The 16,263-nt window shown below is 43.0% G+C and overlaps 1 protein-coding gene across 1 annotated transcript in view; it reads left to right on the plus strand.

The window, feature by feature from the left end:
• Positions 1-16,263, plus strand: part of AGBL4 (AGBL carboxypeptidase 4) — a 2,019,815-nt gene that overhangs the window by 648,235 nt on the left and 1,355,317 nt on the right. The window contains exon 3 of the mRNA XM_040360525.1: positions 7,684-7,778. Within this exon, the coding sequence (XP_040216459.1) occupies positions 7,684-7,778 (95 nt within the window). The remainder of the gene's footprint in view (positions 1-7,683; positions 7,779-16,263) is intronic.

Raw genomic sequence — 16,263 nt, forward strand, 5'->3', positions numbered from 1 at the left:
CCCCTTAATAGGAAACACAGTTAGGGTCTGTGCGGACCTTATGGCTCGGCGATCCCTGGCCTCTGGGGACTCTCCTCTCAGACCTATCATTGGTCACCCGCTCTTTGTCCCGGGATTACGGGATAGGAGGTTCCTTAACCTCATGAGGGATGGCCTATTCCAGGCATCCCATTTTAGTGCGGGGGGGAAATGGAGATCGGCAGCAGAACTGACAGACCCCAACGGCGCCTACCGCCTTGACTTTTTGAGAGCAAATCAACTGTCTCATTTTTTAAGTAGCATCCCTGCCCCCCCGACGGGACAAGTTCCAATGACTGAGCTGGAGGAGATGTGCGAGGAATCTGGAGTGCTTCCACACGCTCTATCCCTACTGTATGCCATACTGATAGCACCATCTGGAGGATATCGGCTACCAGCCCTGGAAAAATGGGAAAGGGACCTGAACACACAGTTCTCACCCGCCAAAAAACAAACCATACTTCACTTCACACACAAATCCTCACTATGCGCAAAAACTCAGGAGACGAATTATAAGATTCTCTCCCGCTGGTACAGGACCCCGGACCTCCTAAATAAACTGTTCCCCAACTCTGCTGGCGTCTGTTGGAGATGCCAGCGGGACAGGGGCACCCTACTACACATCCTCTGGACCTGCCCACGAATCAGGGGCTTCTGGGGAGAGGTACGACGGATTGCCCAAAAATTCACAGGATACGTGGTACCAGACGACCCGGGCTACTTTCTCCTGCACGCAACCAACATGCCATCTGGAGTCTATAAGAAGTCCGTGGTTCGCCACCTCCTGGACGCGGCCAAGGCCTGCGTGCCTCTCCGATGGAAGTCACCTCACCCCCCGACAGTTGCTCTTTGGCTACATAAGGTAGACGAGATCAGTAGAATGGAGGACTTGATACTCTCTAGCCAGCAACGCCACGAGACATACTCTGAGACGTGGCAACTTTACAACATCTTCAAGTACTCAGATGAGGGACAGAGTCTCAGAGGGACCGAATGCCCAGTTCCAACCCCACTGACAGATACATTGCCTATCCCTTAGGACACCCTACACGTACATGAACGAATTAGACTCATGTTACGCCCCCGTGGGGGCGCTTTACACTGACCCTGCTCGTGCAGACACCACCACCTCCTCCCCCCCCTCCCCACCCCTCCCCTACCCGCCTCCCTTCCCCTCTTTCTATTTTCACTCTGCTAGACTTCTCTATACCTCTCTCTGACTCTTACTCTATCTTCTCCACTGAAAACGGAAAATAGATCGGGAGGTCGGCCCGATCGAGCCCCAATGCCAGGACAAATGAGGACTGAGGTACCCTCTTAGAGACAAGTTCCGAGAGTTCTCGGTCACGCCCTCATATCCCACCGCGACACTACTTGTAAAAACCAAAGACCTATAGACATCTCTGTGATTGTGTTTGATTTGTACTCTTACTACTGTAACTTGTGTGTATTGGTGGTTCGCGGGGACCGACTTTTTGATGAGAAATAAAAAAATTAAAAAAAAAAAAAAAAAAAAAGGGGAATGGTTCTTTCATTGCATAGGTGCCACTTTCACATGTGCCAAGTAATGGATAAATGTGTAGTGTTTAGGACAGAAAATGTTGTCATTTTATAGTGTTATTAATGAGAGATATGCCAACTTATGTCCAGCTGATAGACTTTGTTTTATGAAGTCCAACTCCTTCCCTGGAGGCATCAAACATCAGTATTTTGTACTTTTTTTTTTATATATACTTTTTTTTTTAATGTCTATAGGCTGGTCACGTGAGGCACAGGGTACTTGCACTCACAATATGTCCTCAGTCTTCAGGAAAAAATAATGCAGGGTGTCATCCAACCCAGAAGACTGAGGACATCTGGTGAAAAGGAATTTCTGTGGGTGACAATACAGGAGATGAGGTGAGTATTTCAGCCTGAGCTGCATTCTTTATTTTACCAAGGTATGGGATTTTAACCTAAACACACCACTCTGTACATGTACTGTATGTTAAACTTACTGTTTTACAACTCCATTAGGAATTCAAACACTATCTTTTAGGGGAACTATCTTACTACCTACCACGTTGATCCAGTGAACATCTTGTCTCATCTTGATAGAACACAAATAAATTCTGAAGTTACCAGGGAACTTGGAGAGCAACATCAGTTGAGCTACAAATCTATTTGTATACCGCAATGGAGATAAATGACAACATGGAATCAGCATCTTTGCTGGTACAGTGTTCTTCATTTGTCCTTGTATCTTTCTAGACAAACTGACAGTGCAGTTTAGATCTATGCCGATGTTTTTTCATGGAGCAGGAAAGTGTTGTGGATTGGTAAAACCTGATGAGTTAGGGGAGATGATTGATGAAACTTGGCACTGAATGCTATGCTCTGTGTTTGGGAAAAAGGGAACTTTAAAAGACCAGTAAACAACTTCACCTTGAAAATGCATTGAACAGAATGTGGATGTACTCAATTGGCCTAGACAGGATTATAAAAATAAAAGTTCTTTGAAACAATCTTCACCTTGTCCTTACCCCCTAGCCAAACCTAATCATTATAGTAATGAGTTTAATTTGCATAAACTAATGCTTTCTAAGAATCTTTTTTTGCTGACCTGCCAGACTGTTCAAAAAAGATGTCATCCAACGCTGTCCAAACCCAATTTATTCAAGTTAATTTTAGTTTTTTAGTTTTTTTGTTTTTGTTTTGGATGACCTGTTTTTATAGCTGTCTTTGTCTATACTAGGGAAATTGACCCTCTCTGTTTGTTCTGGTGACCATTGTTATCAAAATGTAAAGCGGTAGAAATCCAAATGTAGTGACCAAGCCCTATGTATTAGTGCCTTTAATACATTTTAAATGAGCTACTGTTAGGCTGTAACCAGCCCAAGATTAATTTGACCTATTTTGGGTTCTGTATGTTTTCCCTTATCCCCCCGTACACACGATCTGGCTTTTGCCCAGCCAAACTAACATCGGAATTCCGAAGGAATTTCATCGGAGTAAAAGATAACATGTTCTCTATCTAAACTCAGATGGAATTCCTCTGAAAAAAGTCCAATGGGACATACACACGGTCGGAATTTCCGATGGAAAAAGTCTGTCTGACTTTTTCCATCGGAAATTCCGATCGTATATACGAGGCATAAGCCTGGGGGCTGATTGCCTCAGGCTGTTGCTGGTAGGAGATTCCCAGGGCTTATTTTCTCAGAGTATAGGTGCAGGAACTCAACTATGTCTCCTCCCAAAACAACCCCCCTCAACACGCATCAATTTGGCCACACCTACCATTTGCACACCCGCCTAATAACCACTACTCTTTAAACAGCAAATGTTTAATATTACCCATCAATAATTAATAAAGTGCCATCAAGTGCATGATTGAGTGAACGGAAATAAAAGTTAAAGTTGAAAATATTAAAACATGTAAATAAACATATGCTTTAAAATGGAAAAAATGGAAAATACTGTATTTATTGGCGTATAACACTCACTTTTTTACCCTGAAAATAAAAGGTAAACTGTGCCTGCGTGTTATATACAGGGGGCTGTGGAATTTTTTTTCCCTGAAACTTCAGTTTAAAGTTAGGGTGCATGTTATATGCCTGTGCGTGTTATACGCCGATAAATACGGTATTTAAAAAATAGATATAAAGATATAATCCCAGTGTTTCTCTTCAGACATGATCAACTACTTCCCATGTGCTCAAATCCACATCCGTGACTGAAAAAAGATTTTTATCCACTAATTTGCCTTGATATTGAGCAGGTTACTGCAGGAAGTGACGCTGGCGTTACCCAAAAGCCTCTACGCATTTCACATTCAGTCATGCGTCGTCAGGAAGTTGTGACTAATACATCACGCCATGGCCCATTAGGTTCAAGTAATCATTCCAACGTACACTGGAATCGTTTTCAAATGGCTACACAATTATATATTTTTTCTTCCTTTTTCCTTTTTTTTCAGCGTTGTTCATCTTGATTTGTTCCTTTCTGAACAGTCGTTGCTAGTCCAGGTACATTTAACCCTGTGTGGCGCCCCAGCTTTTGTGACACAATTTTAATGCTTTAACTGTATGTATTGAGGCTATGTTAGCCCTACTTTTGGGACATTAATGTCCTGTTTTCTTTATAACAGTACTTCTCTGTCCTTTCAGTAAGCCAGGTCCTCACTTGCCCCCTACAGCCACACTTTTGTGGTGCCTTGTTGCAGCCTTGGGGTGGTCTCTGTACTGGGTCGGTTACCTGGTGATTCCTAGGTAGGTGGTGGCTGGTTGGGAGGGTATGCTGCTCTGGTTTGGTAGACAGTATGAGCCATGCTGTGTTGCTAGTTTGATAGTAATTAAAGACATAAACAACATTGCTGTATACTATGTATGAATATTTAAATTATTGTCTTATTTTTGTGTTTTTTTTTTGTTAAATATACAATTGGTTACTACTATTTCCCCCGAAGAAGCCAATGTTTGACGAAACATGTAGGAACTGCTGACTCGTAACCATGTAAGTCCTTCAATACTTTGGCCAGTATTAAACAATTTATTGTCGCTCTATTGATTTTAAGTACTTTGACTGTATTATATGTTATTAATATTTGTGTAATAAAACTATACATTTTTAAATATTAATGGTAATTCTTTTTGTTGAGGCACTGTTATAATCCCAATTCCCAACCCCTTGCTTTTGTTATATTCAATACCTGGGATGAGGTGCGATATCTATTGAGGACACTCCATTTTCATTTTGCTTATGTGACAGGGCGACAACGCAGTGGCATAACTGGGAGACAGAGGCAAAGCATTGTCACAGGAAGTGCCTGAACAAGTACCTCTATGGCAGGATCACCAGTTGCAGATTTTAAAATATTGAAAATGCCTCTTGAAATGCCAGTAAGATGTTAAAGCATATATACGCTTTAGTAATTGGGTTTACATCTACTTTAAGCTTGGTGCCTTTACGTAATTCAAAGGCAGTGATCTAGTTTAAATTCATCCCACATTCTTTAGATCAATGTCAGCTCTTTACTATAAGTCGTTTATTTTAAATAAAAAGCCATTACAATGGCACATTATTCCTTTAGTAGATATTGTTGGCAATGCTCTTGCAGATCCTCACCTTGCGAGCTACTTGAGATGCTAAGCACGCAGAACAAATTGGTAGAGTTTGTGTGATGTGATTAACTTTGCCTGCCCTCCCACACACACTTAAAGGAAAGGGCAACGAAGTTTGAATTTCCTGTCCTGACTTTTGGACTTAGTGATAAAAGGAATGTTCAGGATTCTTGTTTCTTCCTTGAGCGCTTTATGGCTGATCCAAAAAGCAATTACAGGACTAAATTTAGCCTGATGCGAAAACACAGCAGAGAAAGTCAGTTGTGGGCAAATCTGATGATGCATAGAGTCTAAATGCTTTCCCGCAGCATGCTGTGCACCTGTTCTGCAGATGTTGGCCTATTATAGCGAAGTCCATTAAAAGGTGCATCCTCCCTCAATCATGCTGAAAAGAAATGCATTTGCACGTAAAACCTGTAAACTCCAGCTTATTTGTTACTGACAGTGCTGAACTCCTGACTGCCGGATAATTACTGGCATACTTTATCTCCTTATTGTGATTGGTGGTTTTGAGGATCCTTTCAGAAGAATTTCAGGCATTTTTTTTGCATAGTTACATTGATTCAGCTTGGACTGTAACTAGAGAATCCCTCTAGAAGCTGGAAATCACAGTAGTAGATACCGCTACTCCAGTGATCCCCATTTGTTTTCCGGGTCCCGTGCTGAGTGGCTGCCCTGCTGCATTGTGAATGCTTTTCACCCACAATGGATTCATTTGTAGAGATGATGGAGAGAGTGGGGGGTAAGACAGATATATACAAACGTGTTATTTGGAAGATGGGTTCTTAAAAACAGTCACAAATAAACAATATACCCTGCATCTCTAAGGTAATCCTGTTAGACCCCTTTCACACTGGGGCCACGGCCGCGCTCGCTCTAAAGTGCCATAAAATGAGTGGTGCTTTACAGTTGGCGCGGCTGTGGCCCCAGTGTCTTCCTGATGACATATCTTCCTGATAACCTATTAGCTACGAAACGTACGTCAATACACTTCCGGGTCACGCCGCTTCCGGATCCCAGCTTCCAGTTTCTTTCTTGCATGAGTGGAATGCACGCCAGCTCTGGACGTGAGCCCAGAGGCAAGTGGCTCCCACATATTAATTTCCTCAGGCTATCCTCAATGCCAGGTGAAGGCACCAACAGATGTAAGCAGACACCGTTTTTATGTATGATTTTTTTAAATAAAATACAGTATTGCACTATGTATTGTCCCTTTATCTTCTATATGGGACAACTTGGTGGAGAGGAGGTTACAGGATAGAAGATCCATCCATTTACCAAGGGTATCCAATTAGGATTTCCCTCCCCTGTTTCCAGGGAGAATGTTCTGAAAATGGGGCAGGGCAGAGAGCTGGAGTGACATGAGGTACATGTGAGGAGCTCCGACCAATCCCCAACTAGGATTGGCAGGGGGCAGGCCTCCTACATATATCCATGGTCAGCCTGCTGGGGGAGGAGTTGTCTGCTGGGTGAACTGAAGGATGGAGTGTTAGACTGTCGTGCCTGAGGGAACCTCCATCTGGGGGGGGGTGTACCTCAAAATTCAGGCATGAAAAAATTATTTGGTTATGGTGTCATTTATCCAACCAATTGAGTGGAGCTATCCTCCATTCCCAGTAGACTTCAGTTTTGTGGAAACGCGTCGGATCGGAGAGTCCTTGTAGCACCAACTGGTTGGAGGAATGACATTGTCACCAGACAATTTTTTCATGCCTGAATGTTCTGCCTTGCTGTAAGTGTAACCTTTACAACCATTTTAATAAATGTATGCGGTTTTACACTATGAGGCTTTTTCTTTGCTTATATATAATTTCCTGAATCTTGGAGTTCCATCTCTATTTACACGGATGCAAAAGTTTGCACCTGAGAAGTTTAAACTGGCTAATTGCTGTGATGTGGATGAGCTGAACACCTTTGGAAGTGAGTCAGTTCCTTGTTCATTAAATCCTGAGTTCAATCTTTAGAGATGCTTGGTTGTGAAAAAACCTAGGAGAATGAAATCCACACAGGCGATCATATTCCACAGTGAGTCTGATCTCTGTAATAGGGATCCACCACATCTGGTATGAGGCCAACTTTACTTTATGAAACATCATATTTCAAGTCATTGGAGATTACTCACAAGTGGAATCCAGTAGACATCTTGCAAAATGTCAGCACTTTTCAGCATAGGAGATTAATGCAGAAATCTGTCTGAAAAGATTCCACATGCTCATGAATATGAACTTTGTGCAATATATCGTAATTGTTTATCACACAAGGCACAATTTTTTGTTTATTTATATGTACTGTTTTGAGCACTTTAGAGTGTCACTTATCCACCAATCTATTTTGTATCAGTCTCAATTTATTAAGGCAATTAACTCACAAACTATTGTGTACACATCAGTAACTCTTTGTTCATCAAATACATGGTGTTACATACTTTAACACAGGGAATAGCGCACCATTTACATCATTAGTACATTGGGACATACCAGTAATGTATTAATGTAGACTTGCAAAGTTAATAATAGGTCCATTTTAATGATGTTAACATTTTTTTATTATCTTTTTTGCTTTTCAGAGGGTGATTTTTAACATTGTCAACTTCAGCAAGACAAAAAGCCTTTACAGAGATGGTATGTCTCCAGTTGTGAAATCCACAAGTCGACCAAAATGGTAGGACATGTCTCGCCCTTTTTGGCTTCTTTATTAAAAAATAATGGTAGTTAAATCATAGCTTTTATCTGTCCCTTCTTTCTACGGGCTGACCAAATTCCTCCTCTAAGGTCCCAATTTTTGCTCTGGTGTAGCGCGTAAATAAATGTACTATTTAAGTGACAAAGTTGTTTATAGTGCACTGAAATCCTAATCTATCTTGCACAATATTGTATTGGTTATGTTTAAATTCCAATATCAAAGAATAGTGTTGGTGGGTTTAGGTGATCATTGTTGCGCTTAAATTCTTTATGGTCCACGTGATTGGGTAGGTTTGTGCAGGGATGTTTCTATTGCTTTCATATTCAGAGCCAAAAGGTATTCCTTTTTCCCATAGGCTGGGAGATATGGTTAAGTCAACTTTACTGGCGTGCTCTAAAGCCCTGGTGCATTTGGCACTTATTGTGCAGATCTCAGTGCCCCTGTAGACAGTATTCTGTGTTTTCTGTGTTTTGGTGTTAATATTCTGTTAACTGGCTTTTCGTAGTTTAATGGTTTGGTTTAATTCTGTGCTGTATATTTTTCTGAGCTGATCTTACTGCTTTCATTTCTTATTTATTCTGATCTTTTTGAATGGATCTTGCCAAGAAATATATCATATTCATATATCATATTCAGCGCAAGTAATTTTTAAGGAGGCTGTAGGGAGCAAATATTGTATGTAGAAGCATTGATTTACGAAGGGGCTAATTCCTATAGCATGTTTCTAGTTGCTAACAATCTCCCATTGCATGTCTGCAGTCTCTGACACCTTGCCATAGCATTATACTGTATTTCTTAAATAATATTAAACCTTTGGTAAGTTCAAGGACCACACTTGAGGCCCCTTATATCAAGTAAGTTGACCGCTACTGTGTTTTGGGAAATGTTGACGTATTCATTTTATAAATGCTTCTTTGCTCAACCATTACCAGCGTTGATGCTTTATTAAAGCCCAATGTATTCATGTTATCTGCAGAGGGAACCCCTTTTTTTCCTGAAGTTGGGGGTACACGGGTATGAATCCTACTCTGACTAATGTATTTTATGGTTAGAGTGCATCTCATGTTTGATCTGCATGGGACCTGATTCACTCAGTAAATGTGTCAATGCTGTGTTATTTCCTGTTCTTCATATTCTCGTAAAGTTCTATTTAAAAAATGTGTAGATTGTTATAATATACAGTAAAATTCGTAGATTGTTATTATATACAGTACATATAATTTAGAAACTCTGATTTTGATGTCTGAAGCAGGCACTTTTACTTAAAATGAAAACTTTTATTGAAAACGTACAAATAGATTTGATTGAGCAGGTAGACTGAATCACTGTTAAGCTACAGCCACAAATATTTCACTTGAAAATAGAATTGTCATGGAATGGGTTTATATTTTTGCTCTGTGTGATAAGGCTGACGAATTAAGGTTAAGGAAGAAACCATGATTCCACCTATTCTTTTTCTACTATGTATGTAGCGCTATTCATGAAGGAGCTGCTGGTATGTTTGGGTTCTCTGTTCTTTACTAGGCCCGAAACAGAGCCTCCTCTTGCTGACACCACCAAATAACCTTGGCCGGGAGTCTTCCTGCAGTGAGGCCTCGTACACATGAACGAGGAACTCGTCGTAAATGAAACATCGTTTTCCTCGACGAGTTCCTTGTTAGGCTTGTCGAGAATCTTGTCAAGCTTTCTTTGCATACACACTGTCAAGACAAAATCTCATTCTCAAACGCGGTGACGTACAACACATACAACGGCACTATAAAGGGGAAGTTTGATTCCACTGGCGCCACCCTTGGGGCTGCTTTTGCTAATCTCATGTTACTGCGTGTTAAAGTAAAAGTTTGGTGAGAGACGATTCGCGTTTTCAGTCTGTTACAGCGTAACGGATGTGCTATCTCCATTACAAACCCTACTTTTACCGAAGGCACGCTCCCATCTCATACTTTATTCTGAGCATGCGTGGGTTTCTAAGCATACACACAAACGTGTTTCTCGTAGTAAACCAGCCCGACGAGAAACACAACGAGGAAATTGAGACTCCCGATGAGGAAAAAGTTCTCTTTTTTTCTCCTCGAGTTCCACAACACTTTTCTCGACGAAAAACATACACACGACCGTTTTCCTCTGCAAAAAAGCTCTGCCACCAAGTTTCTTGATGGATTCTGTCGAGGAAAACGGTTGTGTGTATGAGGCCTCACACAAGAAAAATGTACACACACTGTGATAAAAAAAAGACATGGTTGTATAAATAGCGCTAAAGAAAAATGATAGGCAACGCAATAGTTCAGGGATTAAACAGTAGGCTGAATAAATCAGCACAAGAACAATACAGTAAGCAAAAATACTCTTTAAAGTGTGGCAGTCCGTTCTGCAGGACTGCAGACTGCAGATTTAAGCAATAACCCTCCGACTAAGAGTAAAAAAAAGTCAGGAGAGTCTAGGTTTAGGCTGTGTTCACACCTCCGACGGATGCGGCTTGCAGCAGGGGTCCGGTGTGTCCCTGTTCTGTTTCAAGGACGAATCAGGGATGAATTTTTGACTGAATTCGGCCCTGAAACAGAGCCAAAGACACACAGCACTCCTGTGCAAGCAGCTCTACAGCCGCAACAGAGCCGGTCACAATCTCCTATCATGCGAATTGGATTCAGGGAAATCTACATCCAATTCGCATAGGTGTGAACCCAGCCTTAAAACAGGAAGAATCTGTCAAGTCTCCAGCATATTAGTACTTCTAAGAAAAATAGTACCTGAGTACAGACCATCTAGAAGGTAAATTCTTCTGCCGGCTTAGTTGGGGCCCTTAGGTTGACACGCAGTGAAGGGTGCATTCTCTTTAAGATGTGGAGAAACAGGATGATTCTCTTTAAGAGGCAAAGTGGTTGGTACAGTTCTCTGATAAGCCAGTCCCCCAACAATGATACTCCTCAGTAAGCTTGCCCCCATCATCCGAGCCGTTCTGGCTGGGGGTTAGTCATTGTGCTTGCCCCCTCCCTTGGGACTATATCCCTGTGTGGGAGATGTCGTGTTCACAGCATCTCCCCACAGTTATGTAATCCTTAAAGAAGGGGGCTAGCACGCTGACTAACCCCCCCAGCCAGAACGGCTAGGATGATGGGGGCAAGCTTACTGAGGAGGAACAGGAAGTGAGAAATTCAGACAAAGAAAAAAAACATTTAGGAAAATTAAAGGAAAAGGTAAGTGAACCAACAATGCACTAGCTTAAAGGAACCTATTTAGAAAATAAAAAACAAACCTTTACAACCCCGTTAAAGGGCTAAGTATAACTTAAACAGCAAAACTCTCTCCTAGATGGCTTGAACATAAATGGATGCAGCTATAGATACAAGGTTCTGCCTATCAGGGAGCAGAGGGGTCAACTCAGTTCAGTATCCTGCAGGCAGTGCCCACAATGGCAGATGAAGGATATCAGTCTGCAGCAATAAAAGACACTGGCCCATCATGTGTCACTAGTAAAGGCCTATGCTGAAGAATGTCTTTGAATTTCAAGAACCTGAATGCCAGCAACTGTTTTTAATGCAATATGACATTGAAGACAGGGACTCTCTCACTCGGCCCTTATGTAGCAATGTGAAGCAATAAGCATCTGGCAATGGGGGGGAACCTCTTTTTTTGGAGATGTGACTTTGATGGTGGCAACTCTACACTCCCCAAAGCTGACTGATCTCCACAGGACATCCTCTTAGGCCCTGTACACACGATCAGTCCAAACCGATGAAAACGGACTGAAGTTCAGTTTCATCAGTCCAAACCGACCGTGTGTGGACCCCATCGGTCAGTTGTCCTTCAGTCCGAAAACAGAGAACTTGCTTTAAAATTGGACCGATAGTTAGTACGCAAAAGCATTGGTTCCAAACTCGCGCATGCTCAGAATCAAGTTGACGCATGCTTGGAAGCATTGAACTTCATTTTTCTCTGCACGTCGTTGTGTTTTACGTCACCGAGTTGGACTCGATCGGCTTTTGAACTGATGGTGTGTAGGCACATCAGACCATCAGTCAAGTTCATCGGTTAACCAATGAAACTGAACTTCAGTCCGTTTTCATCGGTTTGGACTGATCGTGTGAACAGGGCCTTACACTCAATGCTTGGCTTAACTGTGATCTCTTTGGTTTCTCTAGAAGCTCTCTATGCTTCAGGCCAACTCAGCCCTGTCTGGGACAGAGGTTCAGCACAAATTATCATATGCTCCTTCCTCTTAAAAGGTTTCTATCTAACCCCAACGCCATCTTCTCAGGCTTTTTCCGTGATTGCTCCTTGGCTATGTAGTTTAGTCTCAGCTTCACTGTGGAGAAAATTCTGCTTCCAGCACACAACTTCCAGCAGTCTCTGAATACCTGTATTAAAGTGGTGGTACACCCTGTAACAACTTTCACTACAAGTAAGCCTATATTAATATTATATATTGACAGTAGTGAAACAAAGATATATCATGAAGACTCTCACCCTTTCGCCTCGATCTTCTCTTGTCTACCTTGCCCCCTTTTTTCCCCCTCTATTTTGGCTTTTCTCCTACTAATTCTTTCCTACTTGATCAACATTTGGAAAGGTTTTTGGAATGAGTAGGGGAACCATTACACATAGCATGGGTCCAAGGCCTGGCTTAGGGCCTGTTTATATCAGGTAACTGTGGGTGCTGTAAATATCTCCTAAACCTACACAGTTTAGGATATATTTACAATGTTCTCGAACTCTGTTGTCTTCTGCGCATGCGCCAATGTATTTGGCGTGGGCACACTTTAGAAAGGACACTCTGTGCCGTTTCTAGAGGGGGTCATGCTGTGACTGGCGGCTCCTGCGCGAGTGACGTCACGTGACTCTGGCCAGTCACAGAGCCAGAGTCTGCGGCCCTGGAAGAAAGAGGGCTGAAGATGGTTGCTTCCAGCCAGCGAGGAAATCGGGGGCATTGCAGGTTTTGGTTTCAGGTAAGTGACACATAATGGGCTACTATGCGATGCATAGTAGCCCATTATGCTTTACCTTTGCAGGGAAATAAAGAGGAAGTAAAACGCATCAGGGTTTACTTCCTCTTTAAGGCTGTGATAAACAGAAATGCTAAACACTGCCATCTTGTGGTTAAACAGTAACAATGAACAGTGTTGCATGTACTTTACTATAGTTTTAAAAATGCTAGAGAATGTTTTTACATTTCTCAGGTTACATGTATTGTGGTACGTTTACCCTCATAGTTACCTCGTTAGATGCAGATTTCTTCTTTATATTAGGACAACATTATTGGATTTACTGAAAGAGTTGAGAATATTTACACAATCTTTGGGCAATAACAAAACTTTCTGTGCAATTATTATAGTGCTGGAAACTGTCAGAAGTGGTGTGCGCCACATTCATTATACAGATAGACCAGTTTCATGTCTGTCTGTGCTCCCTGCGCTAGATTCTATTTCAGAGTCAAATAGAAACTAGTGCACGTCTGCAGATGCAGGTGGCAGTTTTCCATATAGAAAACTGACACAGATTCCAGCCATGCACCAGCTTGTATGGGATGACAGTTCACATCCCTCTCTCTGCTTGTGCAGTGATTATACTACATGAGCAGAGCCTAAAAGGGTTAGCAACCCTCCTTTTCTCTCCTGCACCAAGCTGTGCAGGGCACAGGGTTGGTCAAGGAGATCGGAGCATGCCGCTCCAGCTCTCTGTTCTCTGCGCTGTGTGCGTTATCTTTCACAGAACAGAGTATTGATCACCCCTAAATAACAAAGGGGCTTAAGTTTAGAAGAGTGGTGCAAGCATTCTGCTTGCACCACTCTTTGTTAATTCCACAAATAAAGTGTGTGCATATTCACTCCAGTTATCTAATCATGTTGGAGCAAGTTCCTGTTCACATTGAATACCTACTCGTGTGCAGATGAGATGATTAAACAGGAATATGCTTTACAGTTGATTGGATAATTTAAGTGAATATTCATATTATCAATTAATTGTGTATGGATTCCCAAGCCTTTAGTAAATGAGCCTTGATGTATGCACATTCATGCCTGAATTAGGAGATATTTCAAGCACCTGTCAATAAGCTCAGCTCTCTCCTTTTTTATTCTGCCCCTCCCTGAATTATTTTTGTTTTCACCTTGTTGCAGTGGGATACAAAGGAATCTCTACCACATCATATGATTGGCAAGTACAGAAAATGTTGCTGCTAAAAAAGAGAGGGCTAGCGTGCCAGTTCATAAGTGGTCCCCCATTGTTGGGGGTTTAAGAGTTGGGACGTGGTCCTCTCATCGACATACCTGCTGTGATATAAATCTGCCCCCTGTATCTCTTTGACCCCTTTCACACTGGGGCAGTTTTTAGGTGCTTTAGCGCTGGAAATATCCTCTGCTAAGCACCTGAAAACTGCCTCCCATTCATTCCAGTGTGACTTTTCACACTTGGGCGGTGTGCTTGCAGAACGTTATGAAAAGTCCTGCAAGGAGCAACTTTCGGGCGGGTTGGGAGTGCTGTATTTAGCGCTCCCAAGATGACCTACCCATTGGAATGAATGGGCATCGCTTTCAAAGCGCCTGAAAAGTGTTTTGACATTGCCACAAAATTTAACTTTTAACCCTTTTTTGGGGATTAAAAGCGCCGCTTGAACAGCGCTAAAGTGCTGCTAAAACGAACGGTGCTTTATCGCTAACGGTGTGAAAGCACTCTCAGAGGTCAACATTATCATCCTGTGACAGAGACTCATCCTGTGACAGAGACTCATGCTTATGCTATAGAGCTCTTTAAATATAGACTTAGAGTACTCATAGACAGTGGTGGCTGGTGTGTTTTTTTTTTGGGGGGGGGCAAACAATGCACCCACAGCCACCCACACCTATGGTCCCCTCCCCCTCAGTGGTCGCTCGGCCCCACACTTACCCCATCTGGGCAACGGGCAGCCGTTTCTTGTGCGCCTCCTTGCAGCACCCGTGCGCCCCTAATGGACGGGCCACCACTGCTCATAGACATCAAGTAATTGTTGTTAGGTCCAGATAAATTCATCCACGTTGTGTGACAATTGTTAAAAGCTTCACTCTATAGATACTCGAAAGAGTACGAGCTCCTTTTGAGCGGTTAAGCGGGGGTGCTCGGGGCCCCTGCGCAGCCTGTGCCCACTGTTCCCTGGTTATCCTGGGTACTTGTTCCTGCGATGTACCAAATCAATTTTTACTGTATTGTGTTTTTTGTCTTAGCTATCAATGCAGCTGCTTGGTCGGTGAACCTTCACGGACATACCTCTGGCTTTAGATTGGGGGCTCACCTTTAGCTGCCTTTCATGGCCCACGGAGTAAACGATACGTTGCCTTACCAATTGACAGTAGTGAAACAAAGATATATCATGAAGACTCTCACCCTTTCGCCTCGATCTTCTCTTGTCTACCTTGCCCCCTTTTTTCCCCCTCTATTTTGGCTTTTCTCCTACTATTTCTTTCCTACTTGATCAACATTTGGAAAGGTTTTTGGAATGAGTAGGGGAACCATTACACATAGCATGGGTCCAAGGCCTGGCTTAGGGCCTGTTTATATCAGATTTGTTTGCTCCCCCTACAATGTAATATGCAGTATGTATTTCTCTTTCGCCAATTCATAAGATGTTTAAGTTCTGTACATGATATAATTTCCTGTGTAACTGTACATTTCATTATCTTTTCAATAAACTTTGATGATAAAAAAAAAAGCTTCACTCTAGACAGGTATTTAAATATACAACTAAAAACATGTCAGGGAGCGGTACGGTTTTACCTGCTAACAGATCTTAATTCTGTGCAGCCAGTTTTGTGACCTAACCAAATTTGCAATCTCCACAGCAGCAGAAGCACAGCTTGATCAAGAACACACCCCTCACCTGCTGATTGGATAATAAAGGAGCAGCAGTTCAATAACAATATCATCTACGTCCAGATTGCTCCTCAGGGAAGGACGTGCGTACAAGCAGCTCCTGACAGCCTGAAATCCATGGCTGCACCGTTTGCTCTCCCCCGGTTCTCCCCTCGCCCCCCTTCGGCTCTTCCCCTGGTCCTCTGCTCACGGCCGTGACCCCCCATCTAGCGGCACCCCAGCCGGAGCCCCCCCCCCTGATTTATCGCCGACGCTGAGGCCGTCACCCGCCGCCGGACACTCCCCTCCAGTCCTAGCTCCGTGGGATCCCGGGAAACCTGCAGAGCCTCCATATTGAGGATCCAGTCCTCCTCCTCCGCTCAGACCACCGAAGCGCCGCCGTTGTTGACACCGGTCCACCCAGGGATCCTCTAGGAAAGTCTGCAGCTTCGGCCCAGTCTTTGGAGCGGCGGCCATCTTGCTACACCTGGCCACAGCTCCAGCAGTCTCCCCAGGTTCCCCCTGAATGCGCCTCATCCAGTTTCCTTGCGGAATCGGCCCCTGGACCAGCTGGAAGATTTCCTGCTCTGCCCCCTCATCCAGCAGCGGTTTAATACAGGCCGAGGCCTCGACCTGTGCTTCTGGA

The sequence above is a fragment of the Rana temporaria genome, chromosome 7 (genome assembly GCF_905171775.1).
Source record: "Rana temporaria chromosome 7, aRanTem1.1, whole genome shotgun sequence".
Lineage (NCBI taxonomy): Eukaryota > Metazoa > Chordata > Amphibia > Anura > Ranidae > Rana > Rana temporaria.